The sequence below is a fragment of the Pristiophorus japonicus genome, unplaced genomic scaffold, assembly GCF_044704955.1.
Source record: "Pristiophorus japonicus isolate sPriJap1 unplaced genomic scaffold, sPriJap1.hap1 HAP1_SCAFFOLD_1011, whole genome shotgun sequence".
In the NCBI taxonomy this organism is placed as follows: Eukaryota; Metazoa; Chordata; class Chondrichthyes; family Pristiophoridae; genus Pristiophorus; species Pristiophorus japonicus.
Genome location: NW_027250662.1, coordinates 72,023 through 91,697, shown reverse-complemented (window position 1 = coordinate 91,697; position 19,675 = coordinate 72,023). Strand labels below are relative to the sequence as shown.

At 51.3% G+C, this 19,675-nt stretch overlaps 1 protein-coding gene across 1 annotated transcript in view; it reads left to right on the top strand.

The window, feature by feature from the left end:
• The window catches only part of LOC139241259 (plectin-like), a gene marked incomplete at its 3' end in the record, with an annotated part of 82,362 nt that overhangs the window by 3,668 nt on the left and 59,019 nt on the right, over nt 1-19,675 (top strand). The window contains exon 2 of the mRNA XM_070869909.1: nt 6,321-6,440. Within this exon, the coding sequence (XP_070726010.1) occupies nt 6,321-6,440 (120 nt within the window). The remainder of the gene's footprint in view (nt 1-6,320; nt 6,441-19,675) is intronic.

The window sequence follows — 19,675 nt, the reverse complement described above, 5'->3', positions numbered from 1 at the left end:
GGAGGAGGCCATTCAGCCCCTCGAGTGTTACACAGGAACAGGAGGAGGCCCATTCACCCCTCGAGTGTTACACAGGAACAGGAGGAGACCATTCAGCCCCTCGAGTGTTACACAGGAACAGGAGGAGGCCATTCAGCCCCTCGAGTGTTACACAGGAACAGGAGGAGGCCATTCAGCCCCTCGAGTGTTACACAGGAACAGGAGGAGGCCCATTCACCCCTCGAGTGTTACACAGGAACAGGAGGAGACCATTCAGCCCCTCGAGTGTTACACAGGAACAGGAGGAGGCCATTCAGCCCCTCGAGTGTTACACAGGAACAGGAGGAGGCCATTCAGCCCCTCGAGTGTTACACAGGAACAGGAGGAGGCCATTCAGCCCCTCGAGTGTTACACAGGAACAGGAGGAGGCCATTCAGCCCCTCGAGTGTTACACAGGAACAGGAGGCCCATTCAGCCCCTCGAGTGTTACACAGGAACAGGAGGTCCATTCAGCCCCTCTAACCTGTTACACAGGAACAGGAGGAGGTCCATTCAGCCCCTCGAGTGTGTTACACAGGAACAGGGGGTCCATTCAGCCCCTCTAACCTGTTACACAGGAACAGGAGGAGGCCCATTCAGCCCCTCGAGTGTTACACAGGAACAGGAGGCCCATTCAGCCCCTCGAGTGTTACACAGGAACAGGAGGAGGCCCATTCACCCCTCGAGTGTTACACAGGAACAGGAGGAGGCCATTCAGCCCCTCGAGTGTTACACAGGAACAGGAGGAGACCATTCAGCCCCTCGAGTGTTACACAGGAACAGGAAGAGGCCATTCAGCCCCTCGAGTGTTACACAGGAACAGGAGGAGGCCATTCAGCCCCTCGAGTGTTACACAGGAACAGGAGGAGGCCATTCAGCCCCTCGAGTGTTACACAGGAACAGGAAGAGGCCATTCAGCCCCTCGAGTGTTACACAGGAACAGGAGGAGGCCATTCAGCCCCTCGAGTGTTACACAGGAACAGGAGGAGGCCATTCAGCCCCTCGAGTGTTACACAGGAACAGGAGGAGGCCATTCAGCCCCTCGAGTGTTACACAGGAACAGGAGGCCATTCAGCCCCTCGAGTGTTACACAGGAACAGGAGGAGGCCATTCAGCCCCTCGAGTGTTACACAGGAACAGGAGGAGGCCATTCAGCCCCTCGAGTGTTACACAGGAACAGGAGGAGGCCATTCAGCCCCTCGAGCCTGTTACACAGGAACAGGAGGCCATTCAGCCTCTCGAGTGTTACACAGGAACAGGAGGCCCATTCAGCCCCTCGAGTGTTACACAGGAACAGGAGATCCATTCAGCCCCTCTAACCTGTTACACAGGAACAGGAGGAGGTCCATTCAGCCCCTCGAGTGTGTTACACAGGAACAGGGGGTCCATTCAGCCCCTCTAACCTGTTACACAGGAACAGGAGGAGGTCCATTCAGCCCCTCGAGTGTGTTACACAGAAACAGGAGGTCCATTCAGCCCCTCGAGTGTGTTACACAGGAACAGGAGGTCCATTCAGCCCCTCGAGTGTGTTACACAGGAACAGGAGGTCCATTTAGCCCCTCGAGCCTGTTACACAGGAACAGGAGGCCCATTCAGCCCCTCGAGCCTGTTACACAGGAACAGGAGGAGGCCCATTCAGCCCCTCGAGCCTGTTACACAGGATCATGAGGAGGTCCATTCAGCCCCTCGAGCCTGTTACACAGGAACAGGAGGTCCATTCAGCCCCTCGAGTGTGTTACACAGGAACAGGAGGAGACCCATTCAGCCCCTCGAGTCTGTTACACAGGAACAGGAGGAGGCCCATTCAGCCCCTCGAGGCTGTTACACAGGAACAGGAGGAGGCCATTCAGCCCCTCGAGCCTGTTACACTGGAACAGGAGGAGGCCATTCAGCCCCTCGAGCCTGTTACACAGGAACAGGAGGCCCATTCAGCCCCTCGAGCCTGTTACACTGGAACAGGAGGCCCATTCAGCCCCTCGAGCCTATTTGGCCGTTCAATGATCATGGCTGATCTGTGACCTAACTCCATATCCCCACCTTTGTCCCATATCCCTTAATACCTCTGGTTAACAAAAATCGATTAATCTCAGATTTAAAATTAACAATTGACCCCCAGCATTAATTGCCATTTGCAAAAAAGTGTTCCGAACCTCTCCCACCCTTTGTGTGTAGAAGTGTTTCCTAATCTCACTTCTGGAAGGTCGGGCTCTAATGTTTAGACTGACCCCTAGTCCCAGACGCCCCAATCAGCGGGTACAGTGTCTCTCTATCCACCCTCTGTTCCCCATAGTCTCGAAAACTTTGATCAAATCACCCCCTTAGCCTTCTAAATTAGAGCGAATACAGCCCTAGTGTGTGTAATCTCTCTTCGTAACTTAACTCCTGGAGTCTGGGTATCATACTGGTAAACCAACGCTGCCCAGAACTGCTCCCAGTGCTCCAGGTGTGGGCCTAGAACTGCTCCCAGTGCTCCAGGTGTGGGCCCAGAACTGCTCACAGTACTCCAGGTGTGGGCCCAGAACTGCTCACAGTGCTCCAGGTGTGGGCCTAGAACTGCTCCCAGTGCTCCAGGTATGGGCCCAGAACTGCTCACAGTGCTCCAGGTGTGGGCCCAGAACTGCTCACAGTGCTCCAGGTGTGGGCCCAGAACTGCTCACAGTGCTCCAGGTGTGGGCCCAGAACTGCTCACAGTGCTCCAGGTGTGGGCCCAGAACTGCTCCCAGTGCTCCAGGTGTGGGCCCAGAACTGCTCACAGTGCTCCAGGTGTGGGCCCAGAACTGCTCACAGTGCTCCAGGTGTGGGCCCGGAACTGCTCACAGTACTCCAGGTGTGGGCCCAGAACTGCTCACAGTACTCCAGGTGTGGGCCCAGAACTGCTCACAGTGCTCCAGGTGTGGGCCCAGAACTGCTCACAGTGCTCCAGGTGTGGGCCCAGAACTGCTCACAGTGCTCCAGGTGTGGGCCCAGAACTGCTCACAGTGCTCCAGGTGTGGGCCCGGAACTGCTCACAGTGCTCCAGGTGTGGGCCCAGAACTGCTCACAGTGCTCCAGGTGTGGGCCCGGAACTGCTCACAGTGCTCCAGGTGTGGGCCCAGAACTGCTCACAGTGCTCCAGGTGTGGGGCCCGGAACTGCTCACTGTGCTCCAGGTGTGGGCCCAGAACTGCTCACAGTGCTCCAGGGGTGGTCTAACCAGGGTTTGTACAGCTGCAGTATAACCTCTACCCCTGTATTCTAGCCCTCTGGATAGAAAGGCCAGCATCCCATTCGCCTTTGTGATTATTTTCTGTACGTGGCCATGATATTTTAACGATCGATGTACCTGAACCCCAAGTCTCTCTGCCCCCCCCTCCACCCGCTGTTTCTAACCTTGCACCATTTAGAAAGTGCCCTGTTCGATCCTTTTTAGTTCCAAAGTGGGTGACCTCACACTTGCCGACACTGAAACCCATTTGCCACAGGTTTGCCCATTCACTGAATCTGTCGCTACCCCGGTGTAACTTTATACTTCCATCTACACTGCCTGCAATGCCGCCTGTCTTTGTGTCATCGGAACATTCGGATATACGCCTTTCTATGTAAACATCTACGTTGTTAATAAATACAGTGAATAGTTGAGGCCCCGACACTGATCCCTGTGGGACATCACTAGTCACGTCCTGACAATTCGAGTCGCTGACCATTATCCCCACTCTCTGTCTCCGTCGCTCAACCAGTCTCCTAACCAGGTCAGGGATTTCCCACAATTCCATGGGCTTCAACCTTGGTTAACAGTCTCTCATGAGGGACTTTCTGGAAGTCCATATAAATAATATCCATAAACATTCCCCTGTCCACTACTTTAGTCACCTCTTCAAAACATTCAGTCAGATTTGTCAGGCATGACCTGACTTTCACAAACCCATGCTGGCTCTCTCTGGCCAGCTGAAAATGTTCGATGTGTTCAGTCACCCTATCCTTCATTACAGACTCCAGCATTTTCCCCACGACAGACGTTAGGCTAACTGGTCTATCATTCCCTGGTTTCCCTCGCTCACCATTCTTAACTAGTGGAGTGACATGGGGAATTTTCCAGTCAAAAGGACCGGTTCCTGAATCTAGAGAACTTTGGCAGATTATAGTTAGAGCCCCTGCGATGTCTCACCTGCTTCCTTTAAACCCTGGGATGGAAACCACCTGATCCTGGGGACTTGTCACTCTTTAGTGCTGTTATTTTCTTCATTACTGTTAGTTTGCTTACGTTAATTATATTGAGTACCTGTCCCCGATTCACTATTAGTTTCCTTTAGATGTCCGGTAAATACTGACGCAAAGTAATTATTCGATATGTGCACCATTTCCCCATTGTCAGTCACAATATCACCACTTTAAGGTTTTAACTGGGCAAATTTGCTCTTGGCCACCCACATTTTCTAACGGAACTAAAAATTCTTCGTATTAATTTTGATATCCATTGCGAGTTTCATACTTGCCTTTTGTGGCTCTTACTGTCTGTTTTGTGACAGATAATAGAGGAACAAGGGACCTGGGAGTGCAGGCCCACAGATCCCTGAAGGTAGCAGGCCGGGTGGATAAGGTGGTTAATGAGGCATACGGAATACTTGCCTTTATTGGCCGAGGCTTGGAATACAAGAGCAGGGGGGTTATACTTGAACTGTATAAAACACTGGTTAGGCCACAGCTGGAGTACTGCATGCAGTTCTGGTCACATTACAGGAAAGATGTGATTGTACTGGAGAGGGTACAGAGGAGATTTACGAGGATGTTGCCGGGACTGGAGAATTTTGGCTATGAGCACAGATTGGATAGGCTGGGGTTGTTTTCTTTGGAACAGAGGAGGCTGAGGGGAGACCTGATTGAGGTGTATAAAATTATGAGGGGCCTGGATAGAGTGGATCGGAAGGACCTGTTTCACTTGGCAGAGGGGTCAATAACCAGGGGGCATAAATTTAAAGTAATTGGGGGAGGTTTAGAGGGGATTTGAGGGGAAATGTCTTCACCCAGAGGGTGGTGGGGGTCTGGAACTCACGGCCTGAAAGGGTGGTAGAGGCAGAAACCCTCACCACATTTGGATGCTGTCCCTTACCTCTGTCGTGGTCCATGGCTGGTTCCTTTTGGCAAGTGGAGCTCGTGCCCCTCTGGTATAAACTGGTTCTATGTCACATTCAGGTACTTTTTGTTCATCGCCCACTGATCTGTCATTTTACTCATGAACAGATTTGCCCAGTTTACTGTGGGCTGTCTCTGCACTGGAGGTGTTGCACCGCTGATCCATGCACTGGAGGTGTTGCACCGCTGATCCATGCACTGGAGGTGTTGCACCGCTGATCCATGCACTGGATGTGTTACAGTGCTGATCCATGCACTGGATGTGTTACAGTGCTGATCCATGCACTGGATGTGTTACAGTGCTGATCCATGCACTGGATGTGTTACAGTGCTGATCCATGCACTGGAGGTGTTGCACCACTGATCCATGCACTGGAGGCGTAACACCGCTGATCCATGCACTGGAGGCGTAACACCGCTGATCCATGCACTGGTGGTGTTGCAGTGCTGATCCATGCACTGGATGTGTTACAGTGCTGATCCATGCACTGGTGGTGTTGCACCACTGATCCATGCACTGGAGGTGTTGCACCGCTGATCCATGCACTGGAGGCGTAACACCGCTGATCCATGCACTGGAGGCATAACACCGCTGATCCATGCACTGGTGGTGTTACACCACTGATCCATGCACTGGAGGCGTAACACTGCTGATCCATGCACTGGAGGCGTAACACTGCTGATCTATGCACTGGAGGTGTTGCAGTGCTGATCCATGCACTGGTGGTGTTACACTTCTGATCCATGCACTGCTGACGTTACAGCGCTGATCCATGCACTGGACATGTTACATCACTGATCCATGCACTGGTGGTGTTACATTGCTGATGTTACACCCCTGATCCATGCACTGGAGGCGTAACACTGCTGATCTATGCACTGGAGGTGTCGCAGTGCTGATCCATGCACTGGTGGTGTTATACCACTGATCCATGCACTGGACATGTTACACTTCTGATCCATGCACTGCTGACGTTACAGCGCTGATCCATGCACTGGTGGTGTTACATTGCTGATGTTACACCACTGATCCATGCACTGGTGGCGATGCACCATTGCTCCATGCACTGGAGGTGCTGCACCGTTGCTCCATGCACTGGTGCCTGTTTACTGGAGGTTAGGTCTGCATTACCCCTCATTCAGGAGCTTGCTCACTAACCCGACCTGTAACCAGTATGCCGCTGTGTATTGCAGGAGATCGAGCTACGCTGGCAGGAGTATTACGAGATGGTGACTCTGCTGCTTCAATGGATCCGTCATCACATCGTCATGTTTGAGGAGCGCAAGTTTCCGGGGACCTACGAGGAGATGGAGGTGAGCAAATTGTTCCAGCCTGAGCCACGACACTGAGTGATCCTCCTAACGGGCCGAACCATCCCGGCACGGTTATATCCCTGACTGATCCCGGTACAGTTATATCCCTGACTGATCCCGGTACGGTTATATCCCTGACTGATCCCAGTACGGGTTATATCACTGACTGATCCCGGTACGGTTATATCCCTGACTGATCCCGGTACGGTTATATCACTGACTGATCCCGGTACAGTTATATCACTGACTGATCCCGGTACGGTTATATCCCTGACTGATCCCGGTACGGTTATACCCCTGACTGATCCCGGTACGGTTATATCACTGACTGATCCCGGTACAGTTATATCCCTGACTGATCCCAGTACGGTTATATCCCTGACTGATCCCGGTACGGTTATATCCCTGACTGATCCCGGTACGGTTATATCCCTGACTGATCCCGGTACGGTTATATCCCTGACTGATCCCGGTACGGTTATATCCCTGACTGATCCCGGTACGGGTTATATCACTGACTGATCCCGGTACGGTTATACCCCTGACTGATCCCGGTACGGTTATATCCCTGACTGATCCCAGTACGGTTATATCCCTGACTGATCCCGGTACGGGTTATACCCCTGACTGATCCCGGTACGGTTATATCCCTGACTGATCCCGGTACGGTTATATCACTGACTGATCCCAGTACAGTTATATCCCTGACTGATCCCGGCACGGTTATACCCCTGACTGATCCCGGTACGGGTTATATCCCTGACTGATCCCGGTACGGGTTATATCACTGACTGATCCCGGTACGGTTATATCACTGACTGATCCCGGTACGGTTATATCACTGACTGATCCCGGTACGGTTATATCCCTGACTGATCCCGGTACGGGTTATATCACTGACTGATCCCGGTACAGTTATATCCCTGACTGATCCCGGTACAGTTATACCCCTGACTGATCCCGGTACGGTTATATCTCTGACTGATCCCGGCACGGTTATACCCCTGACTGATCCCGGTACAGTTATACCCCTGACTGATCCCGGTACAGTTATATACCTGACTGATCCCGGTACGGGTTATATCACTGACTGATCCCGGTACGGTTATATCCCTGACTGATCCCGGTACGGTTATATCCCTGACTGATCCCGGTACGGTTATATCCCTGACTGATCCCGGTACGGTTATATCACTGACTGATCCCGGTACGGTTATATCACTGACTGATCCCGGTACGGGTTATATCCCTGACTGATCCCAGTACGGTTATATCCCTGACTGATCCCGGTACGGTTATATCCCTGACTGATCCCGGTACGGTTATATCACTGACTGATCCCGGTACGGGTTATATCCCTGACTGATCCCGGCACGGTTATACCCCTGACTGATCCCGGTACGGTTATATCACTGACTGATCCCGGTACGGTTATATCACTGACTGATCCCAGTACGGGTTATATCCCTGACTGATCCCGGTACGGTTATATCCCTGACTGATCCTGGTACGGTTATATCACTGACTGATCCCGGTACGGTTATATCACTGACTGATCCCGGTACGGTTATATCACTGACTGATCCCGGTACGGTTATATCCCTGACTGATCCCGGTACGGTTATATCACTGACTGATCCCGGTACGGTTATATCCCTGACTGATCCCGGTACGGTTATATCCCTGACTGATCCCGGTACGGTTATATCCCTGACTGATCCCGGTACGGTTATATCCCTGACTGATCCCAGTACGGTTATATCACTGACTGATCCCGGTACGGTTATATCCCTGACTGATCCCAGTACGGTTATATCCCTGACTGATCCCAGTACGGTTATATCCCTGACTGATCCCGGCACGGTTATACCCCTGACTGATCCCGGTACGGTTATATCTCTGACTGATCCCAGTACGGTTATATCCCTGACTGATCCCGGTACGGTTATATCCCTGACTGATCCCGGTACGGTTATATCCCTGACTGATCCCGGTACGGTTATATCCCTGACTGATCCCGGTACGGTTATATCCCTGACTGATCCTGGTACCGTTATATCCCTGACTGATCCCGGTACGGTTATATCCCTGACTGATCCCAGTACGGGTTATATCACTGACTGATCCCGGTACGGTTATATCCCTGACTGATCCCGGTACGGTTATATCACTGACTGATCCCGGTACAGTTATATCCCTGACTGATCCCGGTACAGTTATATCTCTGACTGATCCCAGTACGGTTATATCCCTGACTGATCCCAGTACGGGTTATATCCCTGACTGATCCCAGTACGGGTTATATCCCTGACTGATCCCGGTACGGTTATATCACTGACTGATCCCGGTACAGTTATATCCCTGACTGATCCCAGTATGGGTTATATCCCTGACTGATCCCGGTACGGTTATATCACTGACTGATCCCGGTACGGTTATATCACTGACTGATCCCGGTACGGTTATATCCCTGACTGATCCCGGTACGGTTATATCCCTGACTGATCCCGGTACGGGTTATATCACTGACTGATCCCGGTACGGTTATACCCCTGACTGATCTCGGTACGGTTATATCACTGACTGATCTCGGTACGGGTTATATCACTGACTGATCTCGGTACGGTTATATCACTGACTGATCCCGGTACGGTTATATCACTGACTGATCCCGGCACGGTTATACCCCTGACTGATCCCGGTACGGTTATATCCCTGACTGATCCCGGTACAGTTATATCACTGACTGATCCCGGCACGGTTATATCACTGACTGATCCCGGTACGGTTATATCCCTGACTGATCCCGGTACGGTTATATCACTGACTGATCCCGGTACGGTTATACCCCTGACTGATCCCGGTACGGGTTATATCCCTGACTGATCCCGGTACGGGTTATACCCCTGACTGATCCCGGTACGGTTATATCCCTGACTGATCCCAGTACGGGTTATATCCCTGACTGATCCCGGTACGGTTATATCCCTGACTGATCCCGGTACGGGTTATATCACTGACTGATCCCGGTACGGTTATATCACTGACTGATCCCGGTACGGTTATATCCCTGACTGATCCCGGTGCGGGTTATATCCCTGACTGATCCCGGTACGGTTATATCACTGACTGATCCCGGTACGGTTATATCCCTGACTGATCCCGGTACAGTTATACCCCTGACTGATCCCGGTACGGTTATATCCCTGACTGATCCCAGTACGGTTATATCACTGACTGATCCCGGTACGGTTATATCCCTGACTGATCCCGGTACGGGTTATACCCCTGACTGATCCCGGTACGGTTATACCCCTGACTGATCCCGGTACGGTTATATCCCTGACTGATCCCGGTACGGTTATATCCCTGACTGATCCCGGTACGGTTATACCCCTGACTGATCCCGGTACGGGTTATATCACTGACTGATCCCGGTACGGTTATATCACTGACTGATCCCGGTACGGGTTATACCCCTGACTGATCCCGGTACAGTTATATACCTGACTGATCCCGGTACGGGTTATATCACTGACTGATCCCGGTACGGGTTATATCCCTGACTGATCCCGGTACGGTTATATCCCTGACTGATCCCGGTACGGTTATATCACTGACTGATCCCGGTACGGTTATATCACTGACTGATCCCGGTACGGGTTATATCCCTGACTGATCCCGGTACGGTTATATCACTGACTGATCCCAGTATGGGTTATATCACTGACTGATCCCGGTACGGTTATATCCCTGACTGATCCCGGTACGGTTATACCCCTGACTGATCCCGGTACGGTTATATCACTGACTGATCCCAGTATGGGTTATATCACTGACTGATCCCGGTACGGTTATATCCCTGACTGATCCCAGTACGGTTATATCACTGACTGATCCCGGTACGGTTATATCCCTGACTGATCCCGGTACGGTTATATCACTGACTGATCCTGGTACGGTTATATCACTGACTGATCCTGGTACGGTTATATCACTGACTGATCCCGGTACGGTTATATCCCTGACTGATCCCAGTACGGTTATATCCCTGACTGATCCCGGTACGGTTATATCCCTGACTGATCCCGGTACGGTTATATCACTGACTGATCCCGGTACGGTTATATCACTGACTGATCCCAGTACGGTTATATCACTGACTGATCCCGGTACGGTTATATCACTGACTGATCCCAGTACGGTTATATCCCTGACTGATCCCGGTACGGTTATATCCCTGACTGATCCCGGTACGGGTTATATCCCTGACTGATCCCGGTACGGTTATATCCCTGACTGATCCCAGTACGGGTTATATCACTGACTGATCCCGGTACGGTTATATCCCTGACTGATCCCGGTACGGTTATATCTCTGACTGATCCCGGTACGGTTATATCCCTGACTGATCCCGGTACGGGTTATACCCCTGACTGATCCCAGTACGGTTATATCCCTGACTGATCCCGGTACGGTTATACCCCTGACTGATCCCGGTACGGTTATATCCCTGACTGATCCCGGTACGGTTATATCCCTGACTGATCCCAGTACGGGTTATATCACTGACTGATCCCGGTACGGTTATATCCCTGACTGATCCCGGTACGGTTATATCACTGACTGATCCCGGTACGGTTATATCACTGACTGATCCCGGCACGGTTATATCCCTGACTGATCCCGGTACGGTTATATCCCTGACTGATCCCGGTACGGTTATATCCCTGACTGATCCCGGTACGGTTATATCACTGACTGATCCCGGTACGGTTATATCCCTGACTGATCCCGGTACGGTTATATCCCTGACTGATCCCGGTACGGTTATATCCCTGACTGATCCCGGTACGGTTATATCACTGACTGATCCCGGTACGGTTATATCACTGACTGATCCCGGCACGGTTATATCCCTGACTGATCCCGGTACGGTTATATCCCTGACTGATCCCGGTACGGGTTATACCCCTGACTGATCCCGGTACTGTTATATCACTGACTGATCCCGGCACGGTTATACCCCTGACTGATCCCGGTACGGTTATATCACTGACTGATCCCGGTACAGTTATATCCCTGACTGATCCCGGTATGGTTATATCCCTGACTGATCCCGGTACGGTTATATCCCTGACTGATCCCGGTACGGTTATATCACTGACTGATCCCGGTACAGTTATATCCCTGACTGATCCCGGTATGGTTATATCCCTGACTGATCCCGGTACGGTTATATCCCTGACTGATCCCGGTACGGGTTATACCCCTGACTGATCCCGGTACGGTTATATCCCTGACTGATCCCGGTACGGTTATATCACTGACTGATCCCGGTACGGTTATATCCCTGACTGATCCCGGTACGGTTATACCCCTGACTGATCCCGGTACGGGTTATATCCCTGACTGATCCCGGTACAGTTATATCACTGACTGATCCCGGTACGGTTATATCCCTGACTGATCCCGGTACGGTTATATCACTGACTGATCCCAGTACGGTTATATCACTGACTGATCCCGGTACGGGTTATATCCCTGACTGATCCCGGTACAGTTATATCCCTGACTGATCCCGGTACGGTTATATCACTGACTGATCCCAGTACGGTTATATCACTGACTGATCCCGGTACGGTTATACCCCTGACTGATCCCGGTACAGTTATATCACTGACTGATCCCGGTACGGTTATATCACTGACTGATCCCGGTACGGTTATATCCCTGACTGATCCCAGTACGGTTATATCCCTGACTGATCCCGGTACGGGTTATACCCCTGACTGATCCTGGTACGGTTATATCCCTGACTGATCCCGGTACGGTTATATCCCTGACTGATCCCAGTACGGTTATATCCCTGACTGATCCCGGTACGGGTTATACCCCTGACTGATCCCGGTACGGTTATACCCCTGACTGATCCCGGTACGGTTATATCACTGACTGATCCCGGTACGGTTATATCCCTGACTGATCCCGGTACGGTTATACCCCTGACTGATCCCGGTACGGTTATATCCCTGACTGATCCCGGTACGGTTATATCTCTGACTGATCCCGGTACGGTTATATCACTGACTGATCCCAGTACGGTTATATCCCTGACTGATCCCGGTACGGGTTATACCCCTGACTGATCCCGGTACGGTTATACCCCTGACTGATCCCGGTACGGTTATATCACTGACTGATCCCTGTACGGTTATATCCCTGACTGATCCCGGTACGGGTTATATCCCTGACTGATCCCGGTACGGTTATATCACTGACTGATCCCAGTACGGTTATATCACTGACTGATCCCGGTACGGTTATACCCCTGACTGATCCCGGTACGGTTATACCCCTGACTGATCCCGGTACGGTTATATCCCTGACTGATCCCGGTACGGTTATATCCCTGACTGATCCCGGTACGGTTATACCCCTGACTGATCCCGGCACGGTTATATCCCTGACTGATCCCGGTACGGTTATATCCCTGACTGATCCCGGTACGGTTATATCCCTGACTGATCCCGGTACGGTTATACCCCTGACTGATCCCGGTACGGTTATACCCCTGACTGATCCCGGTACGGTTATATCCCTGACTGATCCCGGTACGGTTATATCCCTGACTGATCCCGGTACGGTTATACCCCTGACTGATCCCGGCACGGTTATACCCCTGACTGATCCCGGTACGGTTATACCCCTGACTGATCCCGGTACGGTTATATCCCTGACTGATCCCGGTACGGTTATATCCCTGACTGATCCCGGTACGGGTTATATCCCTGACTGATCCCGGTACGGTTATATCACTGACTGATCCCAGTACGGTTATATCTCTGACTGATCCCGGTACGGTTATATCCCTGACTGATCCCGGTACGGTTATATCACTGACTGATCCCGGTACGGTTATATCCCTGACTGATCCTGGTACGGTTATACCCCTGACTGATCCCGGTACAGTTATATCCCTGACTGATCCCGGTACGGTTATATCACTGACTGATCCCGGTACGGGTTATATCCCTGACTGATCCCAGTACGGTTATATCACTGACTGATCCCGGTACGGTTATACCCCTGACTGATCCCGGTACGGTTATACCCCTGACTGATCCCGGTACGGTTATATCCCTGACTGATCCCGGTACGGTTATATCCCTGACTGATCCCGGTACGGTTATACCCCTGACTGATCCCGGCACGGTTATATCCCTGACTGATCCCGGTACGGTTATATCCCTGACTGATCCCGGTACGGTTATATCCCTGACTGATCCCGGTACGGTTATACCCCTGACTGATCCCGGTACGGTTATACCCCTGACTGATCCCGGTACGGTTATATCCCTGACTGATCCCGGTACGGTTATATCCCTGACTGATCCCGGTACGGTTATACCCCTGACTGATCCCGGCACGGTTATACCCCTGACTGATCCCGGTACGGTTATACCCCTGACTGATCCCGGTACGGTTATATCCCTGACTGATCCCGGTACGGTTATATCCCTGACTGATCCCGGTACGGGTTATATCCCTGACTGATCCCGGTACGGTTATATCACTGACTGATCCCAGTACGGTTATATCTCTGACTGATCCCGGTACGGTTATATCCCTGACTGATCCCGGTACGGTTATATCACTGACTGATCCCGGTACGGTTATATCCCTGACTGATCCTGGTACGGTTATACCCCTGACTGATCCCGGTACAGTTATATCCCTGACTGATCCCGGTACGGTTATATCACTGACTGATCCCGGTACGGTTATACCCCTGACTGATCCCAGTACGGTTATATCCCTGACTGATCCCGGTACGGTTATACCCCTGACTGATCCCAGTACGGGTTATATCACTGACTGATCCCAGTACGGGTTATATCCCTGACTGATCCCGGTACAGTTATATCCCTGACTGATCCCGGTACGGTTATATCCCTGACTGATCCCAGTACGGGTTATATCCCTGACTGATCCCAGTACGGGTTATATCCCTGACTGATCCCGGTACGGTTATATCCCTGACTGATCCCAGTACGGGTTATATCACTGACTGATCCCGGTACGGTTATATCACTGACTGATCCCGGTACGGTTATATCACTGACTGATCCCGGTACGGTTATATCCCTGACTGATCCCGGTACGGGTTATATCCCTGACTGATCCCGGTACGGTTATATCACTGACTGATCCCGGTACGGTTATATCCCTGACTGATCCCGGTACGGTTATATCACTGACTGATCCCGGTACGGTTATATCCCTGACTGATCCCGGCACGGTTATACCCCTGACTGATCCCGGTACTGTTATATCACTGACTGATCCCGGTACGGTTATATCACTGACTGATCCCGGTACGGTTATATCCCTGACTGATCCCGGTACGGTTATATCCCTGACTGATCCCGGTACGGTTATATCCCTGACTGATCCCGGTACGGTTATATCCCTGACTGATCCCGGTACTGTTATATCACTGACTGATCCCGGTACGGTTATATCCCTGACTGATCCCGGTACGGTTATACCCCTGACTGATCCCGGTACGGGTTATATCACTGACTGATCCCGGTACAGTTATATCCCTGACTGATCCCGGTACGGGTTATATCCCTGACTGATCCCGGTACGGTTATATCCCTGACTGATCTCGGTACGGTTATATCCCTGACTGATCCCGGTACGGTTATATCACTGACTGATCCCTGTACGGTTATATCCCTGACTGATCCCGGTACGGTTATATCCCTGACTGATCCCGGTACGGTTATATCACTGACTGATCCCAGTACGGGTTATATCCCTGACTGATCCCGGTACGGTTATATCCCTGACTGATCCCGGTACGGTTATATCCCTGACTGATCCCAGTACGGTTATATCCCTGACTGATCTCGGTACGGTTATATCACTGACTGATCCCGGTACGGGTTATATCCCTGACTGATCCCGGTACGGTTATATCCCTGACTGATCTCGGTACGGGTTATACCCCTGACTGATCCCGGTACGGGTTATATCACTGACTGATCCCAGTACGGTTATATCACTGACTGATCCCGGTACGGTTATATCACTGACTGATCCCGGTACGGTTATATCCCTGACTGATCCCGGTACGGTTATATCCCTGACTGATCCCGGTACGGGTTATATCACTGACTGATCCCAGTACGGTTATATCCCTGACTGATCCCGGTACGGGTTATATCACGGACTGATCCCGGTACGGTTATATCACTGACTGATCCCGGTACGGTTATACCCCTGACTGATCCCAGTACGGTTATATCCCTGACTGATCCCGGTACGGTTATACCCCTGACTGATCCCGGAACGGTTATATCCCTGACTGATCCCGGTACGGTTATACCCCTGACTGATCCCGGTACGGTTATATCACTGACTGATCCCAGTACGGTTATATCACTGACTGATCCCGGTACGGTTATATCACTGACTGATCCCAGTACGGTTATATCCCTGACTGATCCCGGTACGGGTTATATCACTGACTGATCCTGGTACGGTTATATCACTGACTGATCCCAGTACGGTTATATCACTGACTGATCCCGGTACAGTTATACCCCTGACTGATCCCGGTACAGTTATATCACTGACTGATCCCGGTACAGTTATACCCCTGACTGATCCCGGTACGGTTATATCACTGACTGATCCCGGTACGGTTATACCCCTGACTGATCCCGGTACAATTATACCCCTGACTGATCCCGGTACAGTTATATCACTGACTGATCCCGGTACGGTTATATCCCTGACTGATCCCAGTACGGGTTATATCCCTGACTGATCCCAGTACGGTTATATCCCTGACTGATCCCGGTACAGTTATATCCCTGACTGATCCCGGTACGGTTATATCCCTGACTGATCCCAGTACGGGTTATATCACTGACTGATCCCGGTACGGTTATATCCCTGACTGATCCCGGTACGGTTATATCACTGACTGATCCCGGTACAGTTATATCACTGACTGATCCCGGTACGGTTATATCCCTGACTGATCCCGGTACGGTTATACCCCTGACTGATCCCGGTACGGTTATATCACTGACTGATCCCGGTACGGTTATATCCCTGACTGATCCCGGTACGGGTTATATCACTGACTGATCCCAGTACAGTTATATCACTGACTGATCCCGGTACGGTTATACCCCTGACTGATCCCGGTACGGTTATATCCCTGACTGATCCCGGTACGGTTATATCACTGACTGATCCCGGTACAGTTATATCCCTGACTGATCCCAGTACGGTTATATCCCTGACTGATCCCGGTACGGTTATATCCCTGACTGATCCCGGTACGGTTATATCCCTGACTGATCCCGGTACGGTTATATCACTGACTGATCCCAGTACAGTTATATCCCTGACTGATCCCGGCACGGTTATATCCCTGACTGATCCCGGCACGGTTATACCCCTGACTGATCCCGGTACGGTTATATCCCTGACTGATCCCAGTACGGTTATATCCCTGACTGATCCCGGTACGGTTATATCCCTGACTGATCCCGGTACGGGTTATATCACTGACTGATCCCGGTACGGTTATATCCCTGACTGATCCCGGTACGGTTATATCCCTGACTGATCCCGGTACGGTTATACCCCTGACTGATCCCGGTACGGTTATATCCCTGACTGATCCCGGTACAGTTATATCCCTGACTGATCCCGGTACGGTTATATCCCTGACTGATCCCGGTACGGTTATATCCCTGACTGATCCCGGTACGGTTATATCCCTGACTGATCCCGGTACAGTTATATCCCTGACTGATCCCGGTACGGTTATATCCCTGACTGATCCCGGTACGGTTATATCCCTGACTGATCCCGGTACGGGTTATATCACTGACTGATCCCGGTACGGTTATATCCCTGACTGATCCCGGTACGGTTATATCCCTGACTGATCCCGGTACGGTTATACCCCTGACTGATCCCAGTACGGGTTATATCCCTGACTGATCCCGGTACGGTTATATCCCTGACTGATCCCAGTACGGGTTATATCACTGACTGATCCCGGTACGGTTATACCCCTCACTGATCCCGGTACGGGTTATATCCCTGACTGATCCCGGTACGGGTTATATCACTGACTGATCCCGGTACGGTTATATCACTGACTGATCCCGGTACGGTTATATCACTGACTGATCCCGGTACGGTTATATCCCTGACTGATCCCGGTACGGGTTATATCACTGACTGATCCCGGTACAGTTATATCCCTGACTGATCCCGGTACAGTTATACCCCTGACTGATCCCGGTACGGTTATATCTCTGACTGATCCCGGCACGGTTATACCCCTGACTGATCCCGGTACAGTTATACCCCTGACTGATCCCGGTACAGTTATATACCTGACTGATCCCGGTACGGGTTATATCACTGACTGATCCCGGTACGGTTATATCCCTGACTGATCCCGGTACGGTTATATCCCTGACTGATCCCGGTACGGTTATATCCCTGACTGATCCCGGTACGGTTATATCACTGACTGATCCCAGTACGGTTATATCACTGACTGATCCCGGTACGGGTTATATCCCTGACTGATCCCGGTACGGGTTATATCCCTGACTGATCCCGGTACGGGTTATATCACTGACTGATCCCGGTACGGGTTATATCCCTGACTGATCCCGGTACGGTTATATCCCTGACTGATCCCGGTACGGTTATATCCCTGACTGATCCCGGTACGGTTATACCCCTGACTGATCCCGGTACGGGTTATATCACTGACTGATCCCGGTACGGTTATATCACTGACTGATCCCGGTACGGGTTATATCCCTGACTGATCCCGGCACGGTTATACCCCTGACTGATCCCGGTACGGTTATATCACTGACTGATCCCGGTACGGTTATATCCCTGACTGATCCCAGTACGGGTTATATCACTGACTGATCCCGGTACGGTTATATCACTGACTGATCCCGGTACGGTTATATCCCTGACTGATCCCGGTACGGTTATATCCCTGACTGATCCTGGTACGGTTATATCACTGACTGATCCCGGTACGGTTATATCACTGACTGATCCCGGTACGGTTATATCACTGACTGATCCCGGTACGGTTATATCCCTGACTGATCCCGGTACGGTTATATCACTGACTGATCCCGGTACGGTTATATCCCTGACTGATCCCGGTACGGTTATATCTCTGACTGATCCCGGTACGGTTATATCCCTGACTGATCCCGGTACGGTTATATCCCTGACTGATCCCAGTACGGTTATATCACTGACTGATCCCGGTACGGTTATATCCCTGACTGATCCCAGTATGGTTATATCCCTGACTGATCCCAGTACGGGTTATATCACTGACTGATCCCGGTACGGTTATATCCCTGACTGATCCCGGTACGGTTATATCACTGACTGATCCCGGTACAGTTATATCTCTGACTGATCCCGGTACGGGTTATATCACTGACTGATCCCGGTACGGTTATACCCCTGACTGATCTCGGTACGGTTATATCCCTGACTGATCCCGGTACGGTTATATCACTGACTGATCTCGGTACGGTTATATCACTGACTGATCTCGGTACGGGTTATATCACTGACTGATCTCGGTACGGTTATATCACTGACTGATCCCGGTACGGTTATATCACTGACTGATCCCGGCACGGTTATACCCCTGACTGATCCCGGTACAGTTATATCACTGACTGATCCCGGCACGGTTATATCACTGACTGATCCCGGTACGGTTATATCCCTGACTGATCCCGGTACGGTTATATCCCTGACTGATCCCGGTACGGTTATATCACTGACTGATCCCGGTACGGTTATATCCCTGACTGATCCCGGTACGGGTTATATCACTGACTGATCCCGGTACAGTTATATCACTGACTGATCCCGGTACGGTTATATCCCTGACTGATCCCGGTACGGTTATATCCCTGACTGATCCCGGTACGGGTTATATCCCTGACTGATCCCGGTACGGGTTATATCACTGACTGATCCCAGTACGGGTTATATCACTGACTGATCCCGGTACGGTTATATCACTGACTGATCCCGGTACGGTTATATCCCTGACTGATCCCGGTACGGTTATATCCCTGACTGATCCCGGTGCGGGTTATATCCCTGACTGATCCCGGTACGGTTATATCACT